This window comes from Oryctolagus cuniculus, chromosome 2 (genome assembly GCF_051225735.1).
Source record: "Oryctolagus cuniculus isolate XC-2025 breed Fujian yellow rabbit chromosome 2, ASM5122573v1, whole genome shotgun sequence".
Taxonomy (NCBI): domain Eukaryota; kingdom Metazoa; phylum Chordata; class Mammalia; order Lagomorpha; family Leporidae; genus Oryctolagus; species Oryctolagus cuniculus.
The window spans coordinates 94600831-94625827 of record NC_142868.1 but is presented as its reverse complement, the minus strand read 5'-3'; the positions used below and the strand labels follow the sequence as shown (position 1 = coordinate 94625827).

The 24997-nt window shown below is 58.7% G+C and overlaps 1 protein-coding gene across 6 annotated transcripts in view; it reads left to right on the top strand.

Annotated features, from left to right (window-relative positions):
* The first annotated feature begins 4253 nt into the window (after window positions 1-4253).
* The window catches only part of ANK1 (ankyrin 1), a 184864-nt gene continuing 164120 nt past the window's right edge, over window positions 4254-24997 (top strand). For 3 of the 6 annotated variants that reach the window (XM_070068598.2, XM_070068599.2, XM_070068605.2), the window contains exon 1: window positions 4263-4515. In XM_070068598.2, the coding sequence (XP_069924699.1) occupies window positions 4390-4515 (126 nt within the window). In that variant the 5' untranslated portion in view covers window positions 4263-4389. Of the gene's footprint in view, window positions 4516-24997 lie in introns of all 6 variants that reach the window. The other 3 variants (XM_089325924.1, XM_070068601.2, XM_070068600.2) reach the window with 3 other exon arrangements.

Below are 24997 nucleotides of genomic sequence, written 5' to 3'. Positions count from 1 at the left end.
CCACCGCTCCTGGGCTCCTGCTGACTCATCCCTCCCCCCTCCTCCCCCTCCCCCCGGCTGGGGGCTGCTGTGGCCTCCCAGTCCCCTCCAGGCACAGGGCTGCTGGTGACACTGACACACCCTGTCAGAGGCCCATCCTGGCCTGGCGGCCCCTTTGTGCTGGTCACCCCGGTGCGTGCACTGTGGGTACCTGGGGGCCAGCAGGGGTGCAATATGAGCTGGGGTCGGGGAAGAGTCTGGGGTGCTCTCTCTGGGGTCGGGGAAGAGTCTCTGGGTCTCAGGCCTTCTTGGAGCAGCTGCCCTGCTGGGGAGGGGACGGTGCACTGAGTCTGACCCAGAGCTTGGGATCTAAGGACGGCAGTGAGGGGTACCAAGCAGGAGAGGGGGCCCTGGGAGCATCCCTGGGGGCCTTCCTGGAGCAGGGAAGTGAGTAGTGTATCCCCCAAAGATGCTGCTGTCCTAGCTCCCGGTACCTGTGCATGTCAGCTAACGATGCACACAACACAGGTGCAGCTTCGTTATCCTCAAACGGCTACAACAGCCAGTGCTGGGCCAGGCCAAAGCCAGGAGCTGAGAACTCCACCTGACTCTCCCATGCTGGGGTGGGGGGCAGCAGACCCCACCCCAAGGACTTGGGCCATGCTCCACTACCTTCCCCGTGCATTAGCAGGGAGCTGGATCGGAAGTGGAGCAGCTGGGACTCGAACCGGTACTCCGAACCAGCTGTGCCAGAATGCCAGCACCATGACCGCTGCTTTAAAGGAAGTGGGCACTTGGGTGGGGGACAGATGCCAGTTCAAATTCTGGTTGCTCCACTTCCCGTCTGGATCCCTGTTAATGCGCCTAGGAAAGCAGAAGACGGCCCAAGTCCCTGGGCCCCCTGCTGCCCACTTGGGAGACCCAGGTGGACTTCCAGGCTCCTGGCTTCAGCCTGGGCCAGACCTGGACGTGTTGTACCCATCTGGGGAGTGAACCAGAGGATGGAAAAAAATCTCAGTCTCTCCTCTCTGTGTAACACTGCCTTTCAAATACGTAAATAAATGAATCTTTCAAAAACATATTGGGCTGGCGCTGCAGCTCACTAGGCTAATCCTCCGCCTTGCAGCGCCGGCACACCGGGTTCTAGTCCCGGTAGGGGCGCCGGATTCTGTCCCGGTTGCCCCTCTTCCAGGCCAGCTCTCTGCTGTGGCCCGGGAGTGCAGTGGAGGATGGCCCAAGTGCTTGGGCACTGCACCCCATGGGAGACCAGGAGAAGCACCTGGCTCCTGGCTTCGGATCAGCTTGGTGCGCCGGCCGCAGCGTGCCGGCCGCGGCGGCCATTGGAGGGTGAACCAACGGCAAAGGAAGACCTTTCTCTCTGTCTCTCTCTCTCACTGTCCACTCTGCCTGTCAAAAAAAATAAAAAATAAAAAAATAAATAAATAAATAAGATGGCCCAAGTCCTTGGGCCCCTGCACCTGCGTGGAAGACCCTGAAGAAGCTCCTGGATCCTGACTTCACATTGGCGTAGCTCTGGCCATTGTGACCAAATAGGGAGTGAACCAGCAGATGGAAGACCTCTCTCTCTCTCTCTCTCTCTCTCCCCCCTCTCCCCCTCTCCCCCTCTCCCCCTCTCCCCCTCTCCTTCTCTCTCTGTGTAACTCTTTCAAATAAATAAATAAATCTTAAAAAAAAAACTATTCAGCCACAAAAGAGACTGGCATTATTGCACAGCGGGTGAAGCCACCAGTAATGCCCGCATCCTACATGGTTGCCAGTTCAAATCCTGGCTGCTCCACTTCCAGTCCAACCCAGCTCCCTGCTAATGGCCTGGGAAACGCAGCAGAAGATGGCCCAAGTGCTTGGGCCCTGTCACCCATGTGGGAGACACAGGTGCGTCTGCCCATAAGCCGGGTGTTCTGGGAAGGGCGATACTGGTGGTGGGGCAGACCGGCCAGGGTGTAGCCCTCGTCTGCAGACCCGGAACTTGCCTTTTCCAGAGGGATGACTTCAGTGTACGGCCCAGCTGGGGCGCTGGTCTGTGAGAAGAACCCCATGGAGTGTGGTGAGGGCGGCTGAGTGACCGAAGATGCCATCACTGGGGACTCAGACAAGAGGGGACGCTGATGACCGTGTCTCCCTATGGCACTGTGCAGGGGGCCCCTGGCTCCACTCAGCTCCTCGCTGCGGCCATAGGACACCAGTGAAAACCAGCTGTGTGGCCGCTCCCGTGGACACCAAGGCAGGAAGGAATGAACTGGCAATGGGTCTAGGGTCCACGTTGTCGTTGATTGATTGTTTAACATCCGCTTGCTTTATTTTAAAAGCATTACTTTCACGATTTTAACAGACCGCAATAATTCTACTTATTTATGGAGCGCGTGGTGGTATTTGGATCCACATCCGTCAGCTCCAACATTCATCATGTCTTTGTGTTTGGAACATTCAAAATAGAAGTTTTTATTAATGAGCCCCTAAAAGGGAGCCTTGTGGAGGCAGGAGGAGAACCAGGGGGCCGTGGGGGTCTCGGCGGCCAGGAGAATGTGTGGGCCCTGGCTCTGAGGGCCAGCTCAGCCTCAGCAAACACATGAATTGCATTCCAGCACCTGCAAGACGAAGCCAAATGTCTTCCTGTTTTTCTGCTTTCTCTCAACACCTCGGCTTGCATGCCCTTTTATCTCTTTCCATCCCACCCTGGGATGTGCGAGAATTAATATGCCAGCAGGGTTGACCTTGGCTATGAACTCCTGACATTGCCACGGGGAAGCACTCAAAGAGGAGGGCTAGGAGGCCGGAGGCAGAGCAGGTGCACAGGAGAGGGCTTGGGCTCCACGTGCAGAACCCAGGGTGGCCCCCTAGGGTGTCCCTCTGTGATTCTGTTTCAGCCTCTCCATTCTTGCATCCCAGAGCTTTCTGGGCTCACACTTGAACTCAGCACCCACTGGCTGTGGCACTGGGCAGAGTTACAGAGAGGGGAGAGGCAGAGAGAGAGAGAGAGAGAGCGAGCGCTGCTGTGTGAAGTGCACACCAAATTTTTGAAAATGCAGAGTAAAAGAAGGTGAACCATCTCACTGACAGTTTTATATAGATTGCATGTGGAAATGGCATTTTGGATCTTGAATTAAAATAGATTATTAAAATTAATTTTAGCAGTGCCTTAAATTTTTTTAAAAATACAAATGAAAGCCAGCCTCAGACCCCGTGACTGGACATTCTGCACGGAGTGACAAGAGGACCCGGTCGCGGACAACGACAGGGTTCAAAGCCGAGGCAGGCGGCCCCTGGGAGGGGGATGTGGGCGGGCGGGGGCGCAGGCCGAGGAGGGGGTGCGGTGGGGAGGCGCGCCCTGGGTGGGCTCCACAACAAGCCCTGGTTCAGGCGGCAGAAGCACAACTCGGCCCACGGCTCCCTCCTGAGCCCTGCGTGGAAGCGGCACTCGGTCCCGCGGGATGGGTGGACAGCAGGGGCCGGCGCCACCAGGGACCAGGGCGGCTTGGCTGAGCCCGAGGCTCGCGGCGGCTCCCGCGGCTGCAGGCGGCCGGGGCGCGGGGCCTGCAGGTGCACGGAGCCTCTCCCTTGATCTCGGGCGCGTTTTCTGTCTGAAACTGTGAATACACAGACGAAACGCCGCACACGCTTAGAAGCTGGCAAATCACGCCCGGAGCGGGGCTCCTCGCCGCAGCGGCTGCCGCCCGGGGGCGCCCCGAGCCCGGTCCTGGCCCGCTCCGCCGCGCCCCCTCTCGGGCGCCCACGACGCGGCCGGGAGCGCGGGTCCGCGGGGTCACCGCAAGCCCCCAGTCCCTCCGGTGCACCCCGCAGCGTGGGGGCGGCCGCCTTTGTTCTCCGCGGCGCGACGGCGCGGGCAGCGCGCGTGGCATCCTGAGGAACACCACCACCACCACCACCACCTCCCGCAACCCGTGAGGACCCCCGGCCGCCCCTCGCGATGCGCCAGCCCGGCCGCCGGCGCGCCCACCTCCGTCTGGCCGCGGGGCCCGGCCCGCGAGCGGCCCGCGCGCCCTCCCGCGTTCCGGGACGGGCCCGCCCCCTCCGCGGCCCGCTCGCCGCAGTACGAGCCGCCTCCCCGCCCCCGCCCCGCGCCGCCGCCGCCGCCGCCGCAGGAGAGGCGGGGAGGACGGAGGGAGGAGGGCGGCAGCGCGGGGAGGCGGCGGGGCCGTGCCCAGAGCCCGTCCCGGGCGCCGGCGAGCGCGCTGCGGCCGCGGCGGGAGGCGCCATCCGCGGCCGCGGGAGCCGCCGCGCCTCGTCCTCCGCGCGCCCCGCGGCCGCCTCCCTGCGCCGGGGAGAAGCTCCCGCCCTGCGGAGCGCGGGGACCCCTCTTCGTCCTGCTGCTCGCGACGGGGGTCGCCGCCAGGCTCGCCGAGTGCGGGGGCCGGAGCGCAGGGGCCCGCCATGGCTCAAGCGGCCAAACAGCTCAAGAAGATCAAAGACATCGAGGCGCAGGCCCTGCAGGAGCAGAAGGAGAAAGAGGAATCAAGCAGGAAGCGCAGGAACCGCTCCCGCGACCGAAAGAAGAAGGTAGGAGGGGGCCCGGCAGCCCGGGCGCGCGGGAGGGCGCGGGGCGAGCCGGGGCGCGGGGCGCGCGGGGCCGCTCAGCACCTTGGACAGAGGCCGGCGGCCGGCGCGGTTCCGGGACCAACTTTTCCCGGTTCCCCCGCGGGCGGCGGTGGGCTTGGCTGCGCTGCCCCTCGGGCTTTGCGGGAGAGCCGGTTGGCGCCGCTCCGCCCGGCACCTCGGCCGGTGAGCCTCCTCTTCCTCTCCGGCGCGGGAGCACCCTGCGCAGGTCGCTCCCGCCCGAGCGGTCGCTGCCCTTGCCTGACCGTTCCCCGACACCCCGGGGTCCCGCGGTGAAAGGGAAGGCGCCCCCTCGCCGCATTGACAGCGTGTGGTGTTGCTGTCACTCTGCGAGGGCAGCCCATCGGCGCGCTGGGGACGTGCCTTTGCAACCAGGCACAGGTGCTGGCCGGCCTGGCCTGAGGGCCTGGGCAGAGGACAGTCCTGCCTGCGGGCAGGCGTCAGGCGGCCGTGAGGAAGGGCGCAGGGATGCAGACCCCCCCCCCCCCGCCCCAAGCCACTGTTGCCGCTTTCTGCACTTCCTGTCTGGGTCTGGGGTCGTCTCCTACCCCCTGATGGAAGCACCTCTGCTTAGAAGCACCGTTGGCTGTGCCCACAGGGAGGACAGTGAACAGGCCCGGGGCTCCAGCAAAGGGGTCCAGGGATGTCCCTGTGAGATCGGGGGATGGAGCTGAGCCCTGGCTCCGGGAGCCACCGTGACCGGAGCAGGCATTGTCCTGGCCGCCAAGCTCCTTGACCAGGGCATGGACAGGGGCGCAGGCCTTGGTTAAGAAGGAAGCAGGTTTTTTCTCCTTCTTCTTTTTCTGAAATTGCCTCATTCTGAGAAAGAAGTTTGGAGCTGGCTGCCTGGCACAGAGCGTGGGTCCCACGCGGCTGGCCAGCAGGAGAGCACATCCAGCCATCTCCTGGAGCTGAGACGGAGGGGCAGAACGCAGCCCCCCGGACGTGGCTGTGCGAGAGCCGCCTTGTATAAATAGTAGTTTTGCAAAGGCACCGCTGCTTTAGCAGGACCCACAAGAAGCCCCCCCCCCCCCCAAGCCCACCAGTGAATCAGACTTGGAGAGGGAACCTCCTGGCGGGCCCCTGCTGGGGTCTGCACTGCCAGGGCCACTCTGGGGGAGCGGGGTGGGGGGGCATGGGGTCTGTTCACCCACTTCCTTGGCAGGGATGTCAGCTTCCTGGTGGGACATGCTTGCCTCCCTTGTCACCCAGGAGCCCAGGGGAGCCTCTCCAAACTGCTCACCCAGGGTTTTCCTCCCACTCTCTCCAGTTTCCTCCTTGACGCTCTTGATCCAGTTGTCAAAACAGAACCACCCCTCCTCCTCCTCAATGCCCTCCCCAAGTCTGTGCCCCTCCCTTGAATAGGACTGGGGATCCGACCGTCTCCAAGACATGTACTAGAGGGGGCGATTTCAGTGTTCTTTTGGCTTCTTTGGTTTTTACCTGGGCGTTTTTGGTAAACGTTGTTTCCATTCCACGGTGCTGGGTGATGGCGTGCTCCCCTCTGCCCCAGTTGCGTTGTTTTGTTTTACTAGCAGGTCACAGCATACGTACTGCGCCAGCGAGGTCCAGAACTCTTCCGTACAGGTTTTCCGTGTTTCATGCAGCTTCCTGGGTGCTGTGGTTGATACGGTTGGAAGGAAATCTTAATTCAAAGTGTGAGCCATGATGGCAAACTTGAAGACTGATTCTTTGGGTGTGGGGTGACCTGCTATTGGGGGGGAGAGTCTTGGGATGCTTCCTATGTACTCGATCATGATTGGGAGTCCTCAAAGCCATCAGGCTGGGCTGGAGAGCCATCTCGGAGGACAGAGTTCAAATTCACAGCAAAATGTAAAGTCGTAAGAAGGCAGAAGGCCCTTGGAGGCAATGTGGGGTGGGGGGAGGGCATTGCAGACGGGAGCAGTTGAAGTTCACGTGGGGATTGGTTGAGCAGAGCGCTGGGGGTTAACCTGAAGGTTCATGTGAGGTGAAGTCTAACTCAACCCAGTTTTCCTGGAGGCAGTCATTTCCCAAGGCAAAGCGTATTAAAAGCCAGCCCCGAGCAGTCGAGAGTGCAGAGGGGCTGCCGGGTCCTGCGCCTTTCTTTCCTGGGTCAGCACGGAGAGAGAGAATTTCAGACCTGCAGACCAGCCTTCCGTTCCAGCTCCCGTGTGGCTGAGCCAGGGGCATGGTGGTGGCGGTGGGGGGCTGACCGAAAGCGAAGGCGTTTGTCCCGTGGGTAACCTACTTCGCGGGGACTGACGGGGCAGGAGCGTGTCCTCTGGTTTGTAGAGATCCTCGCGGTTGTAAGTTCCGCGGTGGCTGCGGTTTCTGTAGTTGATGGTCTTGTGTGGGAAGGCGCTCGCCCAGGGCGCTGTGTGATGGCGGGGGTGGCAGTGGGGGAGTGGCAGAGGCTGATTGTGATGACACAGATGGAAGCCACCTCGACACAGGGAACTGAGCTGAGGCTGGCGCTCTGGCAATGCTTGCAGTCCTGTGGGCTCCATTCAGTTTTCCAGCTGGGCTAGTTCAGGTGCTTAGCATTGCAGCTGCAGCTTGAAACGAAAACAAACAAAAACCCAGCATCGATGGCCTTGCTAAGTCGTCCTGCCTCTGAAGGCGGGCGTGTATGAAATAAGTAAGCCGCAGCGCGTGTGTAAAGCAGGCATTTGTATCCAGAATCGCAGCTTTCGAGAGCTGCGGAAGCCCTCGGCACAAGCATGTGTGTGCTTTTCATGTTCACCCGGAGCCGGGGTGAGGAGTAAGGAGAGGAGGAGCGGGTGGTTGGAGAGAGCGCGAGGCAGAAGGTGGGAAGGGGGCAGAATTCAGGGCAGGAGCAGCGGGCGAAGGGGTGGGAGACACAGAGGGAGAGGAGGGAGCCACCCACTCGGCCGCTGTTCCCTGCCTCCTTGTCCACCTGCACGACCCTGTGGCCCAGGCGAAGGGAAAGGCGAGGTGTAGCTGTGGACCCGACAGTGTCTGGCACACAAGCAACACGCCATGGATGCTTCTGGGATGAATGATTCCATGGAGCGACGAGTTGATCTTTGTTTCTGCTTGCCTGCCTGTTACTGGGGTGAACAGTGCACTCACTGGTTGACTTTTGGGGGCCCTGGAAGGAAGCCCGACCTTCCTGTCTTTTCCCATCTCTCGCGAAGCAGTCAGGGTTGGAGGCGGGCAGCGGTTCTGTCTCCTCTTCTGTGCTGGGGATTCCACCACCACGCGTGTGGCTGGGTCCTTCCAGGGCCTGCGGTTGTCTAAATGTCGATCAGGAGGTCTGTGGTGTTTGCACAGGCCCTGAGGGCCCAAGTCTTTACAGCTAGGGATGGAGGAAGGGTGTGTGCCTGGGAGCCAGAGCCGTGTCTTTGGTCGACCCATTGATGGGGATCCCTGGGAGGAGATTTGGGGAGGACCCGCAGGAGCCTGGAGACCTCAAAGCTGGGCTGAGCACAAGGGCAGGGTGGAGGGGGGGTGGGAGCCGGAGCAGGTGGAGGTGGAAAGTTAAGCAGGACAGTCTTGTTGGTCTGCCGCTCCCGTGTGCAAACAGCCTCTGCAGTGAGTGCAGAGGGTGATCCAAGGAATATCGGGCAGGTTGAAAGAGACCAGTGCTCCACCCGGCATTCTCTCACCCCGGGATCCTGTGTGCGCGGCACTGCTTGGCTGATCTGTGCCGCGGCATGAACTGCTGTTGGGATCTGCATGGCATCATTGTGCATAGCACACAAAGCATGAAAAGTTCAATCGACGACTCACAAGTCCCTAGGCATACCCCGCTGCTGCTGACCCTGCTCTGCTGTTTCTTCTTATCTCAGCACGTGGGGAGCCTCCTGTCCAGCCCTGACCCTCCTTCACCGCTGCAGAGGTGGTAGCAGCTCGGGGAGCTGTACCCTGGGAGTTCCCGTAACTGCCCAGCCACAAATGAGCCCGGGAGAGCCGAGGAGCTGTGACCCCTCATTTGTGCCTCTGCAGTTTGCACTGGGCGGCCCAGAACCGCTGACCTCCCCTTGAAGGAACTGAGCCAACCCCAGGCTCTCTCTGTCTCTCTGGCTCCCAGCGACAAAGTCTCTGGCTCACCAGTTCTGCACCGTTTCCTCTCCATAAGGCACTCGTTTATTTGTGTGAGAGGCAGACAGACAGACAGAGAGCACCCATCCAATGGTCATCTCCCCAAATGCCTGTTATGGCTGGGACTGGGCCAGGACTCAAGTCAGGAGTTGGAACTCAGTGCAGGTCTCCCACATCAAGGGCAAGAACCCCATTTCTTGAAGCTGCCACCTATTAGCAGGAAGCTGAATCAGCAGCAGAGCTGGGACTTGAACCCAAGCCCTGCGATCGGGCATGTGAGCAATGAACTTCTAGGCCAAATGTCTGCTCACAAGGCTGTACTTTTCAACAACACTAGTTTTTTTTCTCTTCCTTCCAATAAGCAGGAGCAGACACTAAGTGGATGGATGCTTAGTGCCATGCACGCTCCGTGTATGCTGGCCCATCCCGTGTGTGTGTACGCGTGTGTGTGCGCGTATGTGCGTGTCTGTGTGACACCTCTGAACGTTCACTTTTTCTGCCTTCCGTGTCAAAGCCCATCGCACTTTCTAGAAGGAAACCTTCTGACTGCCTGTCTGAACTTCTCGTCACTGCAGCCTTTGTCCTGTTGTGTTTGTCACGTGTGTCCAGACTTCCTGTCCCATCCCTTCCAGTGGCATGCCAGCTCCTGGAAGCCCACGCTTGAATCTCTGTGCATAGCCGCTCAACACACGTGGGTGGCTCAAGTTGCTCTAGAAGCTACCTTGAACTGGACCTTGAACTAGACCCTTTGGTCTTTCTGTTTGACTCTGGAAGAGTTGACCCTAAGAACTGGTACCAACTCAACATGATGTTGCCCCCTTAGATTATTCTGGCTGAAGCAAAATCTGTTGCTGCCATCTGTGAGGGGCATGTAAGCTCGGCTTTGTGCCCTACCTCCATTTCTTGTTCTCAGAAGGCCCCAGGGTCTCCGTATACCAGAGTCCTGGGCCAGGAGCCAGTTGCCCAGGTTCTGTCATCAGCAAAGTGTGCATGAATGAGCCTCTGGACGAGCCGGTGGGTGGAAGCTTCCTTCTCTCTTCCCCGTTCCCTGCCCCAAATTGAAAAAAAAAAAAAAGATGAAACTCCATGTATCTCAGGGGTTATCTTTGATAACCGGTTATTGTTAATTCAGTCAGTCATTCTCATGATTCCTGTCTCACAGCACGTCACGGGGCTGCAGCAGGTGCTGCATTGGCCAGGAAGACCAACGCATCATTATTTCAGTACTGGTAAATGAAAAGAGGCGACTTTACACTGTATCCTCATTTCATCTCCAGAAAGGACGGGGCTTTCTCCTCTGACAAGATTCACTGTCTCAGCTGTGCTCATCACTGGCCAGGATCCGGCCTCTCGCTTCCCTGTGGGGTTGGGGGCCGTCAGTCTTGGTTGACATCCTGTGTGGCACGTGCAGCTGTGGAGAGGAAGGGGATCCAATGGCAGATTCCAGATTGAGAACACCATCACCGTCAGGCCCTGGTCTGTCGGGCTGGAGTGGGTGTTACGGGTGCTGGAATGCCTTCCGTTATGGCATCTCAGGGTGCACACACAATGCAGTCTCCATGAAAGGAAAGCTTGCCGTAGATGCTCAGAGCTGGCTGTGTGTGCCGTGAGCGTTGTTGGTGTGAGTGCTCAGAGCTGGGCTGTGTGTGTGCCGTGAGCGTTGTTGGTGTGAGTGCTCAGAGCTGGGCTGTGTGTGTGCCGTGAGCGTTGTTGGTGTGAGTGCTCAGAGCTGGGCTGTGTGTGTGCCGTGAGCGTTGTTGGTGTGAGTGCTCAGAGCTGGGCTGTGTGTGTGCCGTGAGTGTTGTTGGTGTGAGTGCTCAGAGCTGGGCTGTGTGTGTGCCGTGAGCGTTGTTGGTGTGAGTGCTCAGAGCTGGCTGTGTGTGCCGTGAACGTTGTTGGTGTGAGTGCTCAGAGCTGGGCTGTGTGTGTGCCGTGAGCGTTGTTGGTGTGAGTGCTCAGAGCTGGGTGTGTGTGCCGTGAGTGTTGTCTGGTGTGAGTGCTCAGAGCTGTGTGTGTGCCGTGAGCGTTGTTGGTGTGAGTGCTCAGAGCTGGGCTGTGTGTGTTCTGAGTGTTGTTGGTGTGAGTGCTCAGAGTTGGGTGTGTGTGCCGTGAGTGTTGTCTGGTGTGAGTGCTCAGAGCTGTGTGTGTGCCGTGAGCGTTGTTGGTGTGAGTGCTCAGAGCTGGGTGTGTGTGTGCTGTGAGCGTTGTTGGTGTGAGTGCTCAGAGCTGGGCTGTGTGTGTGCTGTGAGCGTTGTTGGTGTGAGTGCTCAGAGCTGGGCTGTGTGTGCCGTGAGTGTTGTTGGTGTGAGTGCTCAGAGCTGACTGTGTGTGTGCCGTGAGTGTTGTCTGGTGTGAGTGCTCAGAGCTGGGCTGTGTGTGTGCCGTGAGTGTTGTTGGTGTGAGTGCTCAGAGCTGGGCTGTGTGTGTGCCGTGAGCGTTGTTGGTGTGAGTGCTCAGAGCTGGGTGTGTGTGCCGTGAGTGTTGTCTGGTGTGAGTGCTCAGAGCTGGGTGTGTGTGCCGTGAGTGTTGTTAGGTGTGAGTGCTCAGAGCTGTGTGTGTGCCGTGAGCGTTGTTGGTGTGAGTGCTCAGAGCTGGGCTGTGTGTGTGCCGTGAGCATTGTTGGTGTGAGTGCTCAGAGCTGGCTGTGTGTGCCGTGAGCGTTGTTGGTGTGAGTGCTCAGAGCTGGGTGTGTGTGTGCCGTGAGTGTTGTTAGGTGTGAGTGCTCAGAGCTGTGTGTGTGTGTGCCGTGAGCGTTGTTGGTGTGAGTGCTCAGAGCTGTGTGTGTGTGTGCCGTGAGTGTTGTCTGGTGTGAGTGCTCAGAGCTGGCTGTGTGTGTTCTGAGTGTTGTTGGTGTGAGTGCTCAGAGTTGGGTGTGTGTGCCGTGAGTGTTGTCTGGTGTGAGTGCTCAGAGCTGTGTGTGTGCCGTGAGCGTTGTTGGTGTGAGTGCTCAGAGCTGGGTGTGTGTGTGCTGTGAGCGTTGTTGGTGTGAGTGCTCAGAGCTGGGCTGTGTGTGTGCCGTGAGTGTTGTTGGTGTGAGTGCTCAGAGCTGGGCTGTGTGTGCCGTGAGTGTTGTTGGTGTGAGTGCTCAGAGCTGGCTGTGTGTGTGCCGTGAGTGTTGTTGGTGTGAGTGCTCAGAGCTGGGTGTGTGTGCCGTGAGTGTTGTCTGGTGTGAGTGCTCAGAGCTGGGCTGTGTGTGTGCCGTGAGTGTTGTTGGTGTGAGTGCTCAGAGCTGGGCTGTGTGTGTGCCGTGAGTGTTGTTGGTGTGAGTGCTCAGAGCTGGGTGTGTGTGCCGTGAGTGTTGTCTGGTGTGAGTGCTCAGAGCTGGGTGTGTGTGCCGTGAGTGTTGTTAGGTGTGAGTGCTCAGAGCTGTGTGTGTGCCGTGAGCGTTGTTGGTGTGAGTGCTCAGAGCTGGGCTGTGTGTGTGCCGTGAGTGTTGTCTGGTGTGAGTGCTCAGAGCTGGGCTGTGTGTGCCGTGAGTGTTGTCTGGTGTGAGTGCTCAGAGCTGGGCTGTGTGTGTGCCGTGAGCGTTGTTGGTGTGAGTGCTCAGAGCTGGGTGTGTGTGTGCCGTGAGTGTTGTTGGTGTGAGTGCTCAGAGCTGGGCTGTGTGTGTGCCGTGAGCGTTGTTGGTGTGAGTGCTCAGAGCTGGGCTGTGTGTGTGCCGTGAGCGTTGTTGGTGTGAGTGCTCAGAGCTGTGTGTGTGCCGTGAGCGTTGTTGGTGTGAGTGCTCAGAGCTGGCTGTGTGTGCCGTGAGCGTTGTTGGTGTGAGTGCTCAGAGCTGGGCTGTGTGTGTGCCGTGAGTGTTGTTGGTGTGAGTGCTCAGAGCTGGGCTGTGTGTGTGCCGTGAGTGTTGTTGGTGTGAGTGCTCAGAGCTGGGTGTGTGTGTGCCGTGAGTGTTGTTGGTGTGAGTGCTCAGAGCTGGGTGTGTGTGTGCCGTGAGCGTTGTTGGTGTGAGTGCTCAGAGCCGGGCTGTGTGTGTTCTGAGTGTTGGTGTGAGTGCTCAGAGCTGGGTGTGTGTGTGCCGTGAGTGTTGTCTGGTGTGAGTGCTCAGAGCTGTGTGTGTGCCGTGAGTGTTGTCTGGTGTGAGTGCTCAGAGCTGTGTGTGTGCCGTGAGCGTTGTTGGTGTGAGTGCTCAGAGCTGGGCTGTGTGTGCCGTGAGTGTTGTCTGGTGTGAGTGCTCAGAGCTGGCTGTGTGTGTGCCGTGAGTGTTGTCTGGTGTGAGTGCTCAGAGCTGTGTGTGTGCCGTGAGTGTTGTCTGGTGTGAGTGCTCAGAGCTGGCTGTGTTTGTTCTGAGTGTTGTTGGTGTGAGTGCTCAGAGCTGGGCTGTGTGTGCCGTGAGTGTTGTTGGTGTGAGTGCTCAGAGCTGGCTGTGTGTGTGCCGTGAGTGTTGTCTGGTGTGAGTGCTCAGAGCTGTGTGTGTGTGTGCCGTGAGTGTTGTCTGGTGTGAGTGCTCAGAGCTGGCTGTGTGTGTTCTGAGTGTTGTTGGTGTGAGTGCTCAGAGCTGGGCTGTGTGTGTTCTGAGTGTTGTTGGTGTGAGTGCTCAGAGCTGGGCTGTGTGTGTGCCGTGAGCGTTGTTGGTGTGAGTGCTCAGAGCTGGGCTGTGTGTGTGCCGTGAGTGTTGTCTGGTGTGAGTGCTCAGAGCTGGGCTGTGTGTGTGCCGTGAGTGTTGTTGGTGTGAGTGCTCAGAGCTGTGTGTGTGTGTGCCGTGAGTGTTGTCTGGTGTGAGTGCTCAGAGCTGGCTGTGTGTGTTCTGAGTGTTGTTGGTGTGAGTGCTCAGAGCTGGGCTGTGTGTGTTCTGAGTGTTGTTGGTGTGAGTGCTCAGAGCTGGCTGTGTGTGCCGTGAGTGTTGTTGGTGTGAGTGCTCAGAGCTGGGCTGTGTGTGTGCCATGAGTGTTGTTGGTGTGAGTGCTCAGAGCTGGGTGTGTGTTCTGAGTGTTGTCAGGTGTGAGTGCTCAGAGCTGTGTGTGTGCCGTGTGTGTTGTCTGGTGTGAGTGCCCTGAGCTGGGTGTGTGTGTGCAGTATCAATGCCTTGGTAGTTGGGTGACATAGACCTGGGGCTCCCACTAGGACCTGCCCAATGCAGAGCTTACTCTGGACCCCTGCACTTGGCGGCCTTCTTTGGGCCCTAGGAGCCCCGTGGGACAACCCCAGCTCTGCTGGGTTCTCATAGTCACAATTGAATGACTGACAGGCTTTCGGGGAGAGCTGCCCTGGGTGGAGAGTGGAGCTGGTTGTTCATGGAGAGACCTGGCTGAGGTCGCTATCCAGGCCCATGGCCCCCGCGTGGATGCTCAGGCCTCGGGATAGCTGTCTTGTCTCTGGCTGTGTCACAGACTACTCATTTCCACTTCCCGCTCGGTCTCCGGGGCGCCTGTCCATTACAGCGTCCTCCTGTCCGCACCTAGTCCTTTTTAATGATGTGCTGATGCCGCAGTGAGCCTCTCTGCTCACCTGGGATGTCTGATTCTTTTGGGGACAGGTGAGTTGGGCAGAGGTGAGCAGGGCAGGGGGAGAAATCCATAGAGTGAGCCTTGGGCCAGGGGCACGGCCCTGGAGAGGGGTGTGGCCCTGGGAGGGGGCGTGGCCCGGAGAGGCGGTGCCTGGAGAGGCTTCCCCCGTGGATTGGGTGTCAGCTTGCCCTTCAGCCAAGGAGGGGCTTGAGTGCAGGTGCAAAAGCCAGGTCTGCAGGGGGGTGGTGGAGCTTGTGCAGGCCCAGCGGAGGAGTGGAGACAGTGGCCGCGGCGGGGGGGCTCCAGACGGACGCCGTGCAGACAGGCGTGGGTGGGCGGCTGTGGGGAGCCGAGCGTGGACCCTGCGCGGCGGCGTCCAGGAGGCAGCGTGCGTGAATAGACATCAGCGGGGACTCCTGACGCGGTGTGGGGTGACCTCAGCTGAGCTGGGCAAGGAGCGGCAAGGCAGGACAGGGACGCATTGCGGTGAATGTCAGGTGTGGCACCCCCCACCCCCGGGGCTCCGCGTTGCTCTGGGGCCGTTACCGGCCAGCGGACCCATGGCACTCATGGTGGGTTCACCTGGAAGATACGAGGTCCAGCTGGGTGTCCTTAAGCTGATGGAAGTATCCAGAAGATGTGCGTGTAGACACCATGGGGTATCCTTCTGCCTTCCAAAGGATGCAATCCTGTTGTTTGCAACTAAATGGGTGCAGCTGGAGATCTTCGTATGAAATAAGCCAGACGCTGACAAGTGCTGCAGGTCCCTCTCACACGTATGAAGTTAAGTACATACGTGTATCTCTGTGTATGATCTAAACTTGAGATAGTGAGAGGGAGGCAGGCGAGGCTGGGGCGTAGGCTGCATAAGGGTCCCGGCGCACAGTGGGGTGCATGGAGCAGGTTCTGGGGCTTGTCGCACAGTGGGGCGGCCTGAGTGCACGTGGTGGACGCGTGATGTCCAGTATAAGCAACTGGAACAGGGCAGCTGGGAGGTGACACCCAGAGAAAGGACAAGGCACTGGAAAGGCAGCCGCCTGCCAGGGCTGGTGTGTGCTGTGTCTTGTATGTGCTGAAGTGTCGCACTGTGCCTGTTATGATGCGCAAGTCTTGCATGTTGAGCCAAAATTCAAAAGTAAAGGTAAAAAAAAAAAGTGACCATGCTATGAGGAAGCAGGGAAGGAAGGGACTGGAATTGGGCAGGAAGCAAGTCCACCCTGGCTGGAGACGGTCGGAGGGAGGCATAGCCCATTTACCCTTCTTTGAAAAGTAAGATTTGCTGATTTATTTGAAAGAGCGACAGAGAGAGAAAGAGGGGGAGAGAGAGAGAGAGAGGGGTCTTCCATCTGCTGGTTCACTCCCCAAATGGCCGTAACAGCCGGGTCTGGGCCAGACAGAAGCCAGGAGCCAGGCGCTTTTTCCGGGTCTCCCATGCAGGTTCAGGGACCCAAGCACTTGGGCCATCCTCCACTGCTGTCCCAGGCAGATTAGCAGGAAGCGGGGTCGGAAGTGGAGCAGCCAGGACTCAAACCCGTGCTCTGAGGTGGGATGCTGGTGTTGCAGGCAGCAGCTTAACCTACTGTGCCACAATGCCGGCTCCTCTTTTTAAAATTCTTTCCTGCATTTTCAAACATTCTGTGTGACATTGCCACATGGAGAAAGAAGAGACAAGACAGAGCGTGTTCTGCTTGTCTGAGATGGTGACCGGGCTGCTGCATGGCCCTCGTCTTCCGAAGACCAAAGCTGGAGTTTGCAGATGACGTCAGAGCCTTGGTGAAGAATTCCAAAGCGATGTGACGGCGCCAAGGAGGTAGTGGTGTCCTGGCTCCGAGTGGAGCTGGAGCGTGGTCCCGAGGAGTCTGGGCAGCTGGGTCTTGGCGCGCTGGGCCGTCCGTTGTCAACCAGCTTGAAAATGTGTGTGTGTTGGGTCTGATACTCCAGTCTGCAGCCAGGGTGAGCTTCCAGAAATGCAAATCACATCTCGATACTCCCTCCTGGAAGTCCTGCTGTGGCTTCCCGATTGCCCTTAAGTCAGGGCCAGGCTTGCTCCTTGGGTTTCCGGGGCAAGCCCTCTGGTCCACCCATGCTGCCTTGCCGGTTTCTCTTCCTTCCCTCTGCACTGCACTGGGCTGTACCCAGAACTGTGTGATGCTTTGGATGCGTGTGCCCTCACTTCTTTTTAAGTCTTCCTGTATGGGGGACTGACTTCTCATCGGAACTGCATTTAAAATACGTGTGTGTATATATATTAAATATTTATTTATTTGTTTGAGAGACAGAGTTATAGAGAGAGAAAGGGAAGGAGAGAGAGAGAGAGAGAGAGAGAGAGAGAGAGAGAGGTCTCATCTGCTGGTTCACTCTCCAAAAGGCTTCAATGGCCAGAGCTGTGCTGATCCGAAGCCAGGAGCCAGGAGCTTCCTCCAGGTCCCACGCAGGTGCAGGGGCCCAAGCACCAGGGCCATCTTCCACTGCTTTCCCAGGCCATAGCAGAGAGCTGGGTTGGAAGAGGAGCAGCCGGGACTCCAACCGGCGCCCTCTAGGATGCTGGCACTGCAGGCAGAAGATTAACCCACTGTGTCATAGCACTGGCCCCCTAAATGAAGATTTTGAAAGAATGGACCACTGTAGGGAGCGAGAGGTTGGCCTAGTGGAGTTCCCCGTTGGAGAGCCTCTGTCTAGTTCTCAGCTCCAGCTCTGACCCAGCCCCTGCTGACGCACACAGTGGGGATGGTTTGAGTGCTTGAGTTCCTGCCACCCACGTGGGAGACCTGGATTGGGTTCCCAGATCCCAGCTTCAGCAAACCCTGACTGTTAACGGCATTTGAGGAGTGCGCCAGCGGCCGGGAGCTCTCTGTCTCTCGATTAAATAAGTCAAAACATTTAAACGCATACATAACATATAGGCCCCTAAGTAAGACTTAGCAGGTGGAGTCGGGTCCCTCCTGATGGCATTGTTGCCTTGTGTATGATTTGAACGCAGTGAGCTCCTCTCCTTGGATGACAGAAGGTTGAGTTCAAGGTCCGCAGTGGTCATCCAGTGTTGCTGCCGGTTTCTCAGGAGAATTAGGAAATGTGAACCCGATGGCAGGCTCCAGTTCAAGGGAAGAAAGCATGCTAGCTTCAAAGTCTAGAGCTGCACTGGGTTTACAGAGGTGTCAGAGGCACCCTGAGCCTGGAGACTTGGCGATTTCATTCTAATGCCGTTTGAGAGAGTGGCGTTGGTGTCTACCGTCAACAGCACTCTGGACGTGAGACAGCTTCCTGCTGATCATGGGTCACGCGGTGCTGTGGGTAGGGAGGCCCGTCCTCAGCTTGTCCAGCCTGTGATGTCTTCTCTGAGAGGGGGCGGGGACCCAGTTCCTGCCTGTTGAGGCTGAGCAGTGTCTTGGAAGATTGATTTATTGGGAAGGCAGAGCGACAGAAAGGGAGAGACAGAGAGCGAGGTGGTTAACCCACTGCTGGCCTGCAATGGCCAGGACTGGGCCAGGCTGAAGCCAGGAGCCAGGAGCTCCATCCAGGTCTCCCACGTGGGTGGCGGGGGCCCACGCCTTTGAGCCATCTCCCACCTGCTTTCCCAGATGCATTAGTTGGGAGCTGGATCGGAAGCGGAGCAGCCGGGACCAGAACTGGCTCTCTGACATGGGATGGTGGCGTGGCGGGCGGCGGTGCAACCCCCCGGCCCCTCTTTTGAGCAGCTGCACCGTCTGCTTTAGGTTGGGCAAACCGTCGTCAGTCTGTCTTCATTTTTTTTTTATTTTTTTGAGGTGGAAAGAGAGCTACCTTTGGATCCACTCCCCAAATACCCATCGCAGTCAGGGCTGGGCTGGGCTGAAGCCAGGAGCTGGAAACTCAACCTGGTCTCCTGTACGGGTGGCAGGAGCCCAGTTACTTTAGCCATCCTTGCTGCCTCCCAGAACCTGCATTGACAAGACGCTGGAATCGGGAGCGGAGCCAGGACTGAAAAGCAGGCGTGCTCTGTGGGACCCAGGCATCGTAACCGTGAGGCTGGACGCCGCTCCTGTGTGTGCATTTATTTAACAGTGCCTTCTTGGCTTCCCTTTGGACTGCATCTTGAACAGGCAGTGTGGCTGCATTTGGGCACTGCAGGCCCAGGTGTACGACGAGGCCGCCACCCGGGCTGGATGGCCAGGACGTTCCCGGAGGCTCTGGGCTGCTGGGACAGCCGCAGCGCCACCTTCGGACTCTCCAGGAAGACTTTCCGAGGCCTCTCCAGGGAGCTCATCCCTCTCCTCTCCTCGCTCGTCGCTGTCTGTCAGTGCCGCCACAGCAGCCTCCTAAGAGCCAGTCCAGCCTTCACCTTGCAGTTAGACTCCCTTTCTTTCCTTAAAGCACAGATTTGATAGCTGTCACTTCCTGTCTGCTCAGATCCTCCGGGGAGAAGCCCGGCCTCTTTTCCTGCAGCCACAGGACCCCCCTGCTCTGCTCTGGGTCTCGCTCTTCGTCGCCCGCCCTGTGCTCCCAGGGATCGGCTCCGGCTCTCGCCTCTGCACCTTGCCTGGCTGTTCCCCCTCCGGAACCAGCCCAGTCCTTTTTATTCTTCCTCTGGCTGCCTGCAGGGAGCTGTCCCCCGGCCTGGGTGCTACAGAGACGGTGCCTGCCTTGAGGGAGGCTGGCACCTACGTGGCCAGGACCCCTTTGCTCTCTGCGGCTTCTCAAGCCTTTCTAAGAAGTCATAGTGCAGAATGACACCAGCGCGTCACCTGGCACCTCTCCGCTAACTGAGCCTGCGTGAAATCTGGATTAAAGGGACCTGCTCTCCCCCTCCCCACTCCAGACTTGTGAGCATTGCCCGTGTGCTGGAGAGGATTGGAAGAACAAGCCTGGAGCCACAAGGGCTGGTGTTCGATTCCAATTCTCCTTACCCTCTTGTGTGGCTTGGGACGTCTCTCTGGGCCTCAGTTTTACTAGCAAAGTGCTTTGCCAGGAGTTTTTTGTTTGTTTAAAATTCAATTTGAAAGGCAGAGTTACAGAGAGAGAGAGAGAGAGAGAGACTTCCATCTTCTGGTTCATTCCCTAAATGGCTGCAACGGCTGAAGCCAGGAGCCTGGAGCTCCATCTGGGTCTCCCATGTGAGGGGCAGGGGCCCTAAGCACCTGGGCTGTCCTCTGCTGCTTTCCCAGGCGCATTAGCAGGGAGCTGGATCGGAAGTGGAGCGACTGGGACTAGAACTGGTGCCCGTATGGGGTGCCGGCACTGCAGGGAGAGCTTTTAAGACTCCAGTTATGTGGATTCTCAAGGGCACAGGGCAGAATGGTTTCCAGCCACCAGCTGGCTTGCCCTGGCCCCAGTGTGCGAAAAGGCATACCTCGACCTAAGGGGCTGACCTGAGTCGCGTCCAGCTCTGAGACGTGCCAGGCTGCGGGGTGTGTGGGTGACAGCAGTGCATGCAAGACCCTGTGTTGCACCCAGCGTCTGAGTGCCCCAGCACCTGCCCTGCCATGGGCAGAGAGAGGAGAGGAGGGTGCGGATGGTCCCCCGGGGGTGCATGTTGAAGGCTCCGCGTCTCGCTGGGCCAGTGTCATTGTCAGGCTCCTCGTGACTGCTGCAGGGGCCAAGGCCAGCCGGGGCCTCTTCGCTCTGTGTTTGCAGCAGAGAGAACCTCTGGGAAGGCGCGCTGCACCTGTCTCAGGTGAACAGGGATGCAGGAGGCAGAATGACTTCTATTTTCGTGCAAGGTGACTGGATCCGTCACATGCTGGCTGCTGAGTAGATTTCAAGGTCAGAAGCAGAAGGGGCCTCCCTGCAGCTTGGCAGCCACAGGAGCCTCTGGTTCCCACACGGGAGGGAGCCGGCGCCCCTGCGCCCCCAGGGCCAGGCAAGCCCGCCACTCTGCAGAGCGCGAGTCGCACACGGGCCTGGCCGGCTGTGCGGGAGCTTGTCTTTAGGAGGCCAAGGGGATCTTTTTTGGCAAATCCCAGTTCCCTCATTGACTGTTTTCGGGAGTGGTAAGGACTTCCGGGTCTCCCACGTGGGTGCAGGGGCCCAAGCACTTGGGCCATCTTCTACTGCTCTCCCAGGCCATAGCAGAGAGCTGGATCGGAAGTGGAGCAGCCGGGACTTGAACCGGCGCTGCAGGCGGCAACTCTATCCGGCTGCGTCACAGAGCTGACGCCGGCTGCCTGATTTTAGACTCCTCTCCTCACTGCTGGGGCTATTTTGAGGATGACACGAAGCAGATGAAGTGCCTGGGAGGGGGTGGGGAGGTGAGGGGCAGGAGGCCAACACTTCCCACGGAGCCGTGAGCCTGCTGGGAGCCTGCCGGTTTCTATAGGTTCTACACCGTGCGCTCAGACCACTCGGGGTGAAACTATTCAGAGAAAGGGTGGGTGTTTGGCACGATGCTTAAGGCACCGCTTCGGGGCGCCCACAGTCTGTATGAGAGCGCCTGACTGGAGTCCCCGTTCTGCTTCCGATCCCAGCTTCCTGCACATACACACCCGGGGAGGCAGCAGCTCAAGGAGCTGGGTCCCTGCCACACAGAGGGAGAACCCAATTGAGTTTGGACTCCTGGTTTCGGCCTGGCTGTCGCATGTGGCTGGTGCAGACATTTGATTGCTCTGTGTGTGTGTATGTGTGTGTGTGTGTGTATACCAGCAGATGGAAAATCTCTGTCTCTCTCTCTCTGTCTCTCCGTAAAATAAAATTTTCAAATGGAATGAAAACAAAAGCATCTGTTTTGAACATGTGCGGGCTTCCCCCCCCCAACTTGTTGTTCCCCAAACAATGCAGTCTAACAACTATTTCCATTGCATTAGTTATTATAAGTAAAGAGAGGAACACAGTGGCACGGGGGACAAGGCGGGATATTGACAGCTCCAAAGACAGACACCCCCAGTGAAGAGGTGGACACACATAGGGGCTCGGACGCTGGTATCATCTGACCATGCTCTGGCCCCAAATTCATGCAGGTGTTTAAATCCCCGACTCCTGTGGCCTGGCATTATGGCATAGGCCTGTGATGCCAGCATCCCTATGGGCACCTGTTCACATCCTAGCTGCCCCACTTCCCATCCAGCTCCCTGCTAATTGGCTGGGAAAGGCAGCGGAGGATGACCCAAGTTCTTGGGCTACTGCCACCCAAGTGGGAGATCCGGATGAAGCTCCTGGCTCCTGGCTCCTGGCCTCGAATCGACCCAGCTCCAACCATTGTGGCCATGTGGGGGGTGAACCAGCAGATGCAAGATATTGCTCTCTCTCTCTAACTCTGCCTTTCAAAAAAAAAAAAAAACATAAATTTTTAAAAATAAAAATGCCCAGTGCCAAGTTCATGGTGCTGGGAGGAGTGGGGACTTTACCGAATCTTGGTGTTCACAGAGGGGCCTATGGGGGAGATCCTTGGGTCACTGGGCAGAGCCCTCCAAGGGAGTCCTTGCAAGAGGGTTCGCTGTTGAAGCCTGCTGCATTGGCCCCAGTGCGGTGCCTGCCGCCTGCCGTACCACGTGGCCCGCTCTCTGTCTGCAGGCTCCACCACGGCCCTCTGCCGTTCAGAGCCCAACAGAGCAGAGCCTTCCTCTTCGTAACAGAAAGCTGACTGAGAGGGATGTGGACAGACGCACAGAGACGCAGGCAGGGTGTGTGTGTGTGTGTGTGTGTGTGCGCACGCGCAGATGTACAAGGCAGTACATGCACAGTGCCCTGGTCCTGCCCCTGCCCCTAAGAAAGCCCACTTGCCCGCTCTGGGTCTCTGGGCCTCCCCTGTAGAATTCAGAGCCGGGCTAGAGAGGCGGCGTCGCGTTCTGGAAGATCCCACAGCCCGCTCCCCGCGGTCTGGAGGGAGGCGGTGACTTGTGCACGTCACACAGCTATTTTGAGTGGCCCAGCCAGGTCTCCAGGCCCAACCCTTCTGTGTTCGGGTGAGAAATCCCGGCGGCGAGCCTGGGAGGGCAGGTGGGTGGGGGCCCACGCTGTGAGAAGGCAGGAGGGGTATTGTGCCCGCGCCGCGTGGACTCAGGCCCACCGAGCAGAGGCACAGAGCGCAGCACCTGCAGAGATGCCTGTACCACGCTACCGCGCTGAATTATTCAGGACCTGCCAGGCGGCGGTGCTGGGGAGAGGCTGCCAGGGAGCCTGAGCTCACGCCGGGGCCTGGTAGCCAGAAACGTGCCCTGGATACATCGTCCCACGTGGGTCCTCGTCACAGTGCCCTAATTAGTGTTCTTTGGTGCCGTGAGCTGCCTGGGGTGTGGTCAGCGGCTGGCATGCTGACAGCGTGGCCTGGGCTGCACACTCGCCTTGTTCTCTGCGTCTGGCCTCGGGCCCAGGCGGCATCGCAGGACACGGCCGTGGGTCCCAAGTGCAACCTACCCATTCTGCAGGCCTGGAGACTGAGGCCCGGGGCAGGGGCTGCTACTTCTCCCAGGTTCACAAACGACCATCAGCACCAAGAAAAAAAATTTTTAAAAAGCCACCTCTTCTGGGTTGCCCTCCCAGAAGTAATCGCACCCTCTTTTTATTTATTTATTTGAGAGACAGAGAGCGACCATCTGCGGGTTCATTCCCCCAGTGCCTGCATCAGCCGAAGCCAAGAACCAGGAGTTTAGTCTCCGTCTCCCACCCAGCCACGTGAGCCACCCAGAGCGCATGTTAGCAGGAAGCCGGACTGCAGGAGCAGAGCCAGGATTTGAACCCAAGCCCTCCCGTGTGGGATGTGGGCGTCTGACCCGCTGTGCCACACGCCCGCTTGGTGTTCCATCAGCACTGCTCACCTCCCCGGCGTTGTTCCCGCAGTTCTGTGTGTTCAAATCGGGGTCAGCAGACTCCCCCGGGGAGAACCAGGCAGCGAATATGCCGGCTTCTCCTGCAAGCGCTCAGCACCTGTCTCGGTGGTGTGGAAGCAGCCAGAGACAGCACCCAAATGAGCGTGACCGTGTTCCAATAAAACTTTATTTATAGACACGGAAACTTCCAGTTTGTTTCATGATCACACATTACACGATGTTATTTTTTTTCCCCTGCGACCATTATAAAAAAAATGCTAACACCCTTCTAAGGCCATCCAAGACTGGCAGCAGGGTTTAGACCCGGCCCCTCGGGGACCATTTGCCATGCCCTGAGTTAAAAGCGTGCTCACCTGGGGCTGCTGTTATGGCATAGAGGGTAAAGCCGCCATCTGCGATGTTAGCATCCCGTATGGGTGCTGGTTCGAGTCCCGGCTGCTCCACTTCCGATCCTGCACCCTGCTCTGGCCTGGGAAAGCCGTAGAAGGTGGCCCAAGTGCTTGGGCCCCTGCACCCACATGGGAGACCTGGAAGAAGCTCCCGGCTCCTGGCTTCAGATCAGCCCAGCTTTGGCCGTTGTGGCCATTTGGGGAGTGAACCAGCGGATGGAAGACCTCTCTCTCTCTCTCCCTCTCTCTCTCTCTCTAACTCTGCCTTCTAAAAAAATAAATAAAATCTTTGAAAACAAACGTGTGGGCTCCTTGCTCTGTTGTGCGCAGTTCCTGGGTCACGTGGCCTCCCAGAATGGGTGGCTGAGTGCGTGAATGCGCTCCCTGGCCTCGGATGCAGGTGCACAGAACAGCCACCAGGAGCTCCTGCACGCCTCAGCCTTCCGTTGGGGGAAGCAGGCTGGGTAGGAGTCAGTGCTGCCATCTCCCAGGCAGGAAGACTGAGCCCCTTGCTTCCTGCCGGCGGGGGGCGGGAGGGAGCTCCAGGGAGCCGGGCCAGTCGGGAAGCATGTCCGGGCGTGTCTTTGAGTGTGGAACTGAAACCCACCTGGTGCCTCGCCTGGGCGCAAGGCCTGTTCTTGCTGGCTCAGCTTCCTCACTGCATCTCGCTGGCACGGTGGCCCAGAGTCTGCTCCTCGGGGAGGGATTGTTACACGTGGCTAAAATTAGATGTTTTGTTTGAATTATGCTAATGTGGCTTAATTGCTGGAGAATGCCGGTGTCTTCAGCACACCCGCACGCACGCTGGGGCTCCTGAAGAGCGGTCTACCCGAGGCTGGTGCTGTGGCTCCGGGCGGGCGCCTTCCATACCTCACTTGAGGTCTCCCTGCCGGCTCGGGGCCCTGCTCACCTTCCACTGCTGCTCCTGCTGAATTTTAAGCACCCCGCGCCTCTGTCTTTCTTTAACCCCGCCCCCACCTGTGCACAGGGAGACCCCTGCCCGGGTCCGTGGGGAGGTCTGGGGGTCCTGCGCCTTCGCCTTTGCCTGTGACTTAGCGCCTGTGCAGACAGGAGTGCATTCTCTCGCCAGCACCGCCTGTGCCTGCATCAGTCTCTACAGGCTCTCCTCCAGCCCCCGGGCGGGGGCACCCTGTGTGCTCTCTTAGTTTTTGTCATTTCTGTCTCATGACGCATTTGACGGGAACGGGGCAGGGAACCCTGTCCGCGTCTAAAATGTTTCCGCGTGAGCTTTTCCCGGGTTGTGTTTCAGAGATCTACAACAGCCACGGCGGCCACACTGTGTGCAGGCACACTGGCCGGCTCCCCTCAGTCTCTGCCCTCTGCCTCGTGCTCCCACAAGCCCCGCTGGCCTCCAGCTTCCTGGGGCTTGCGTGTTTCACAGTCGCTCTCTCTTCCCTGCACCTGTCACGGGGCTCGCTCAGTGCATCTCCAGTCTCAGCCTAAAATGTGGCACCCTCAGGAAAGAGCGCTTTTCCGAGTTTAGCCCGATGGTGCCCACCGAGCACCCATGCACCCGCACTCCCACATTCCAGAAATTTCCTTCCTGACCTGGGGCGACCAGTGCTATTCCCGGTGCTGGGAGAGCAGGGACGTGGCTATCTCCCTCCCACTCTCTTTGCAGTGGCGCACAGTAGGGGCTTAGTGAGCCAGCATGGAATGACGCGAATCCTTGGAGCTGCCATGCTAGTCTCATGTCACAGATGGGAGGCTGCAGCGCCGAAACAGCCGTCCCAGGACTGCGCAGCTGGAGGAGGGACTGGCCTTCCCCCCGCGCTTCTGCACC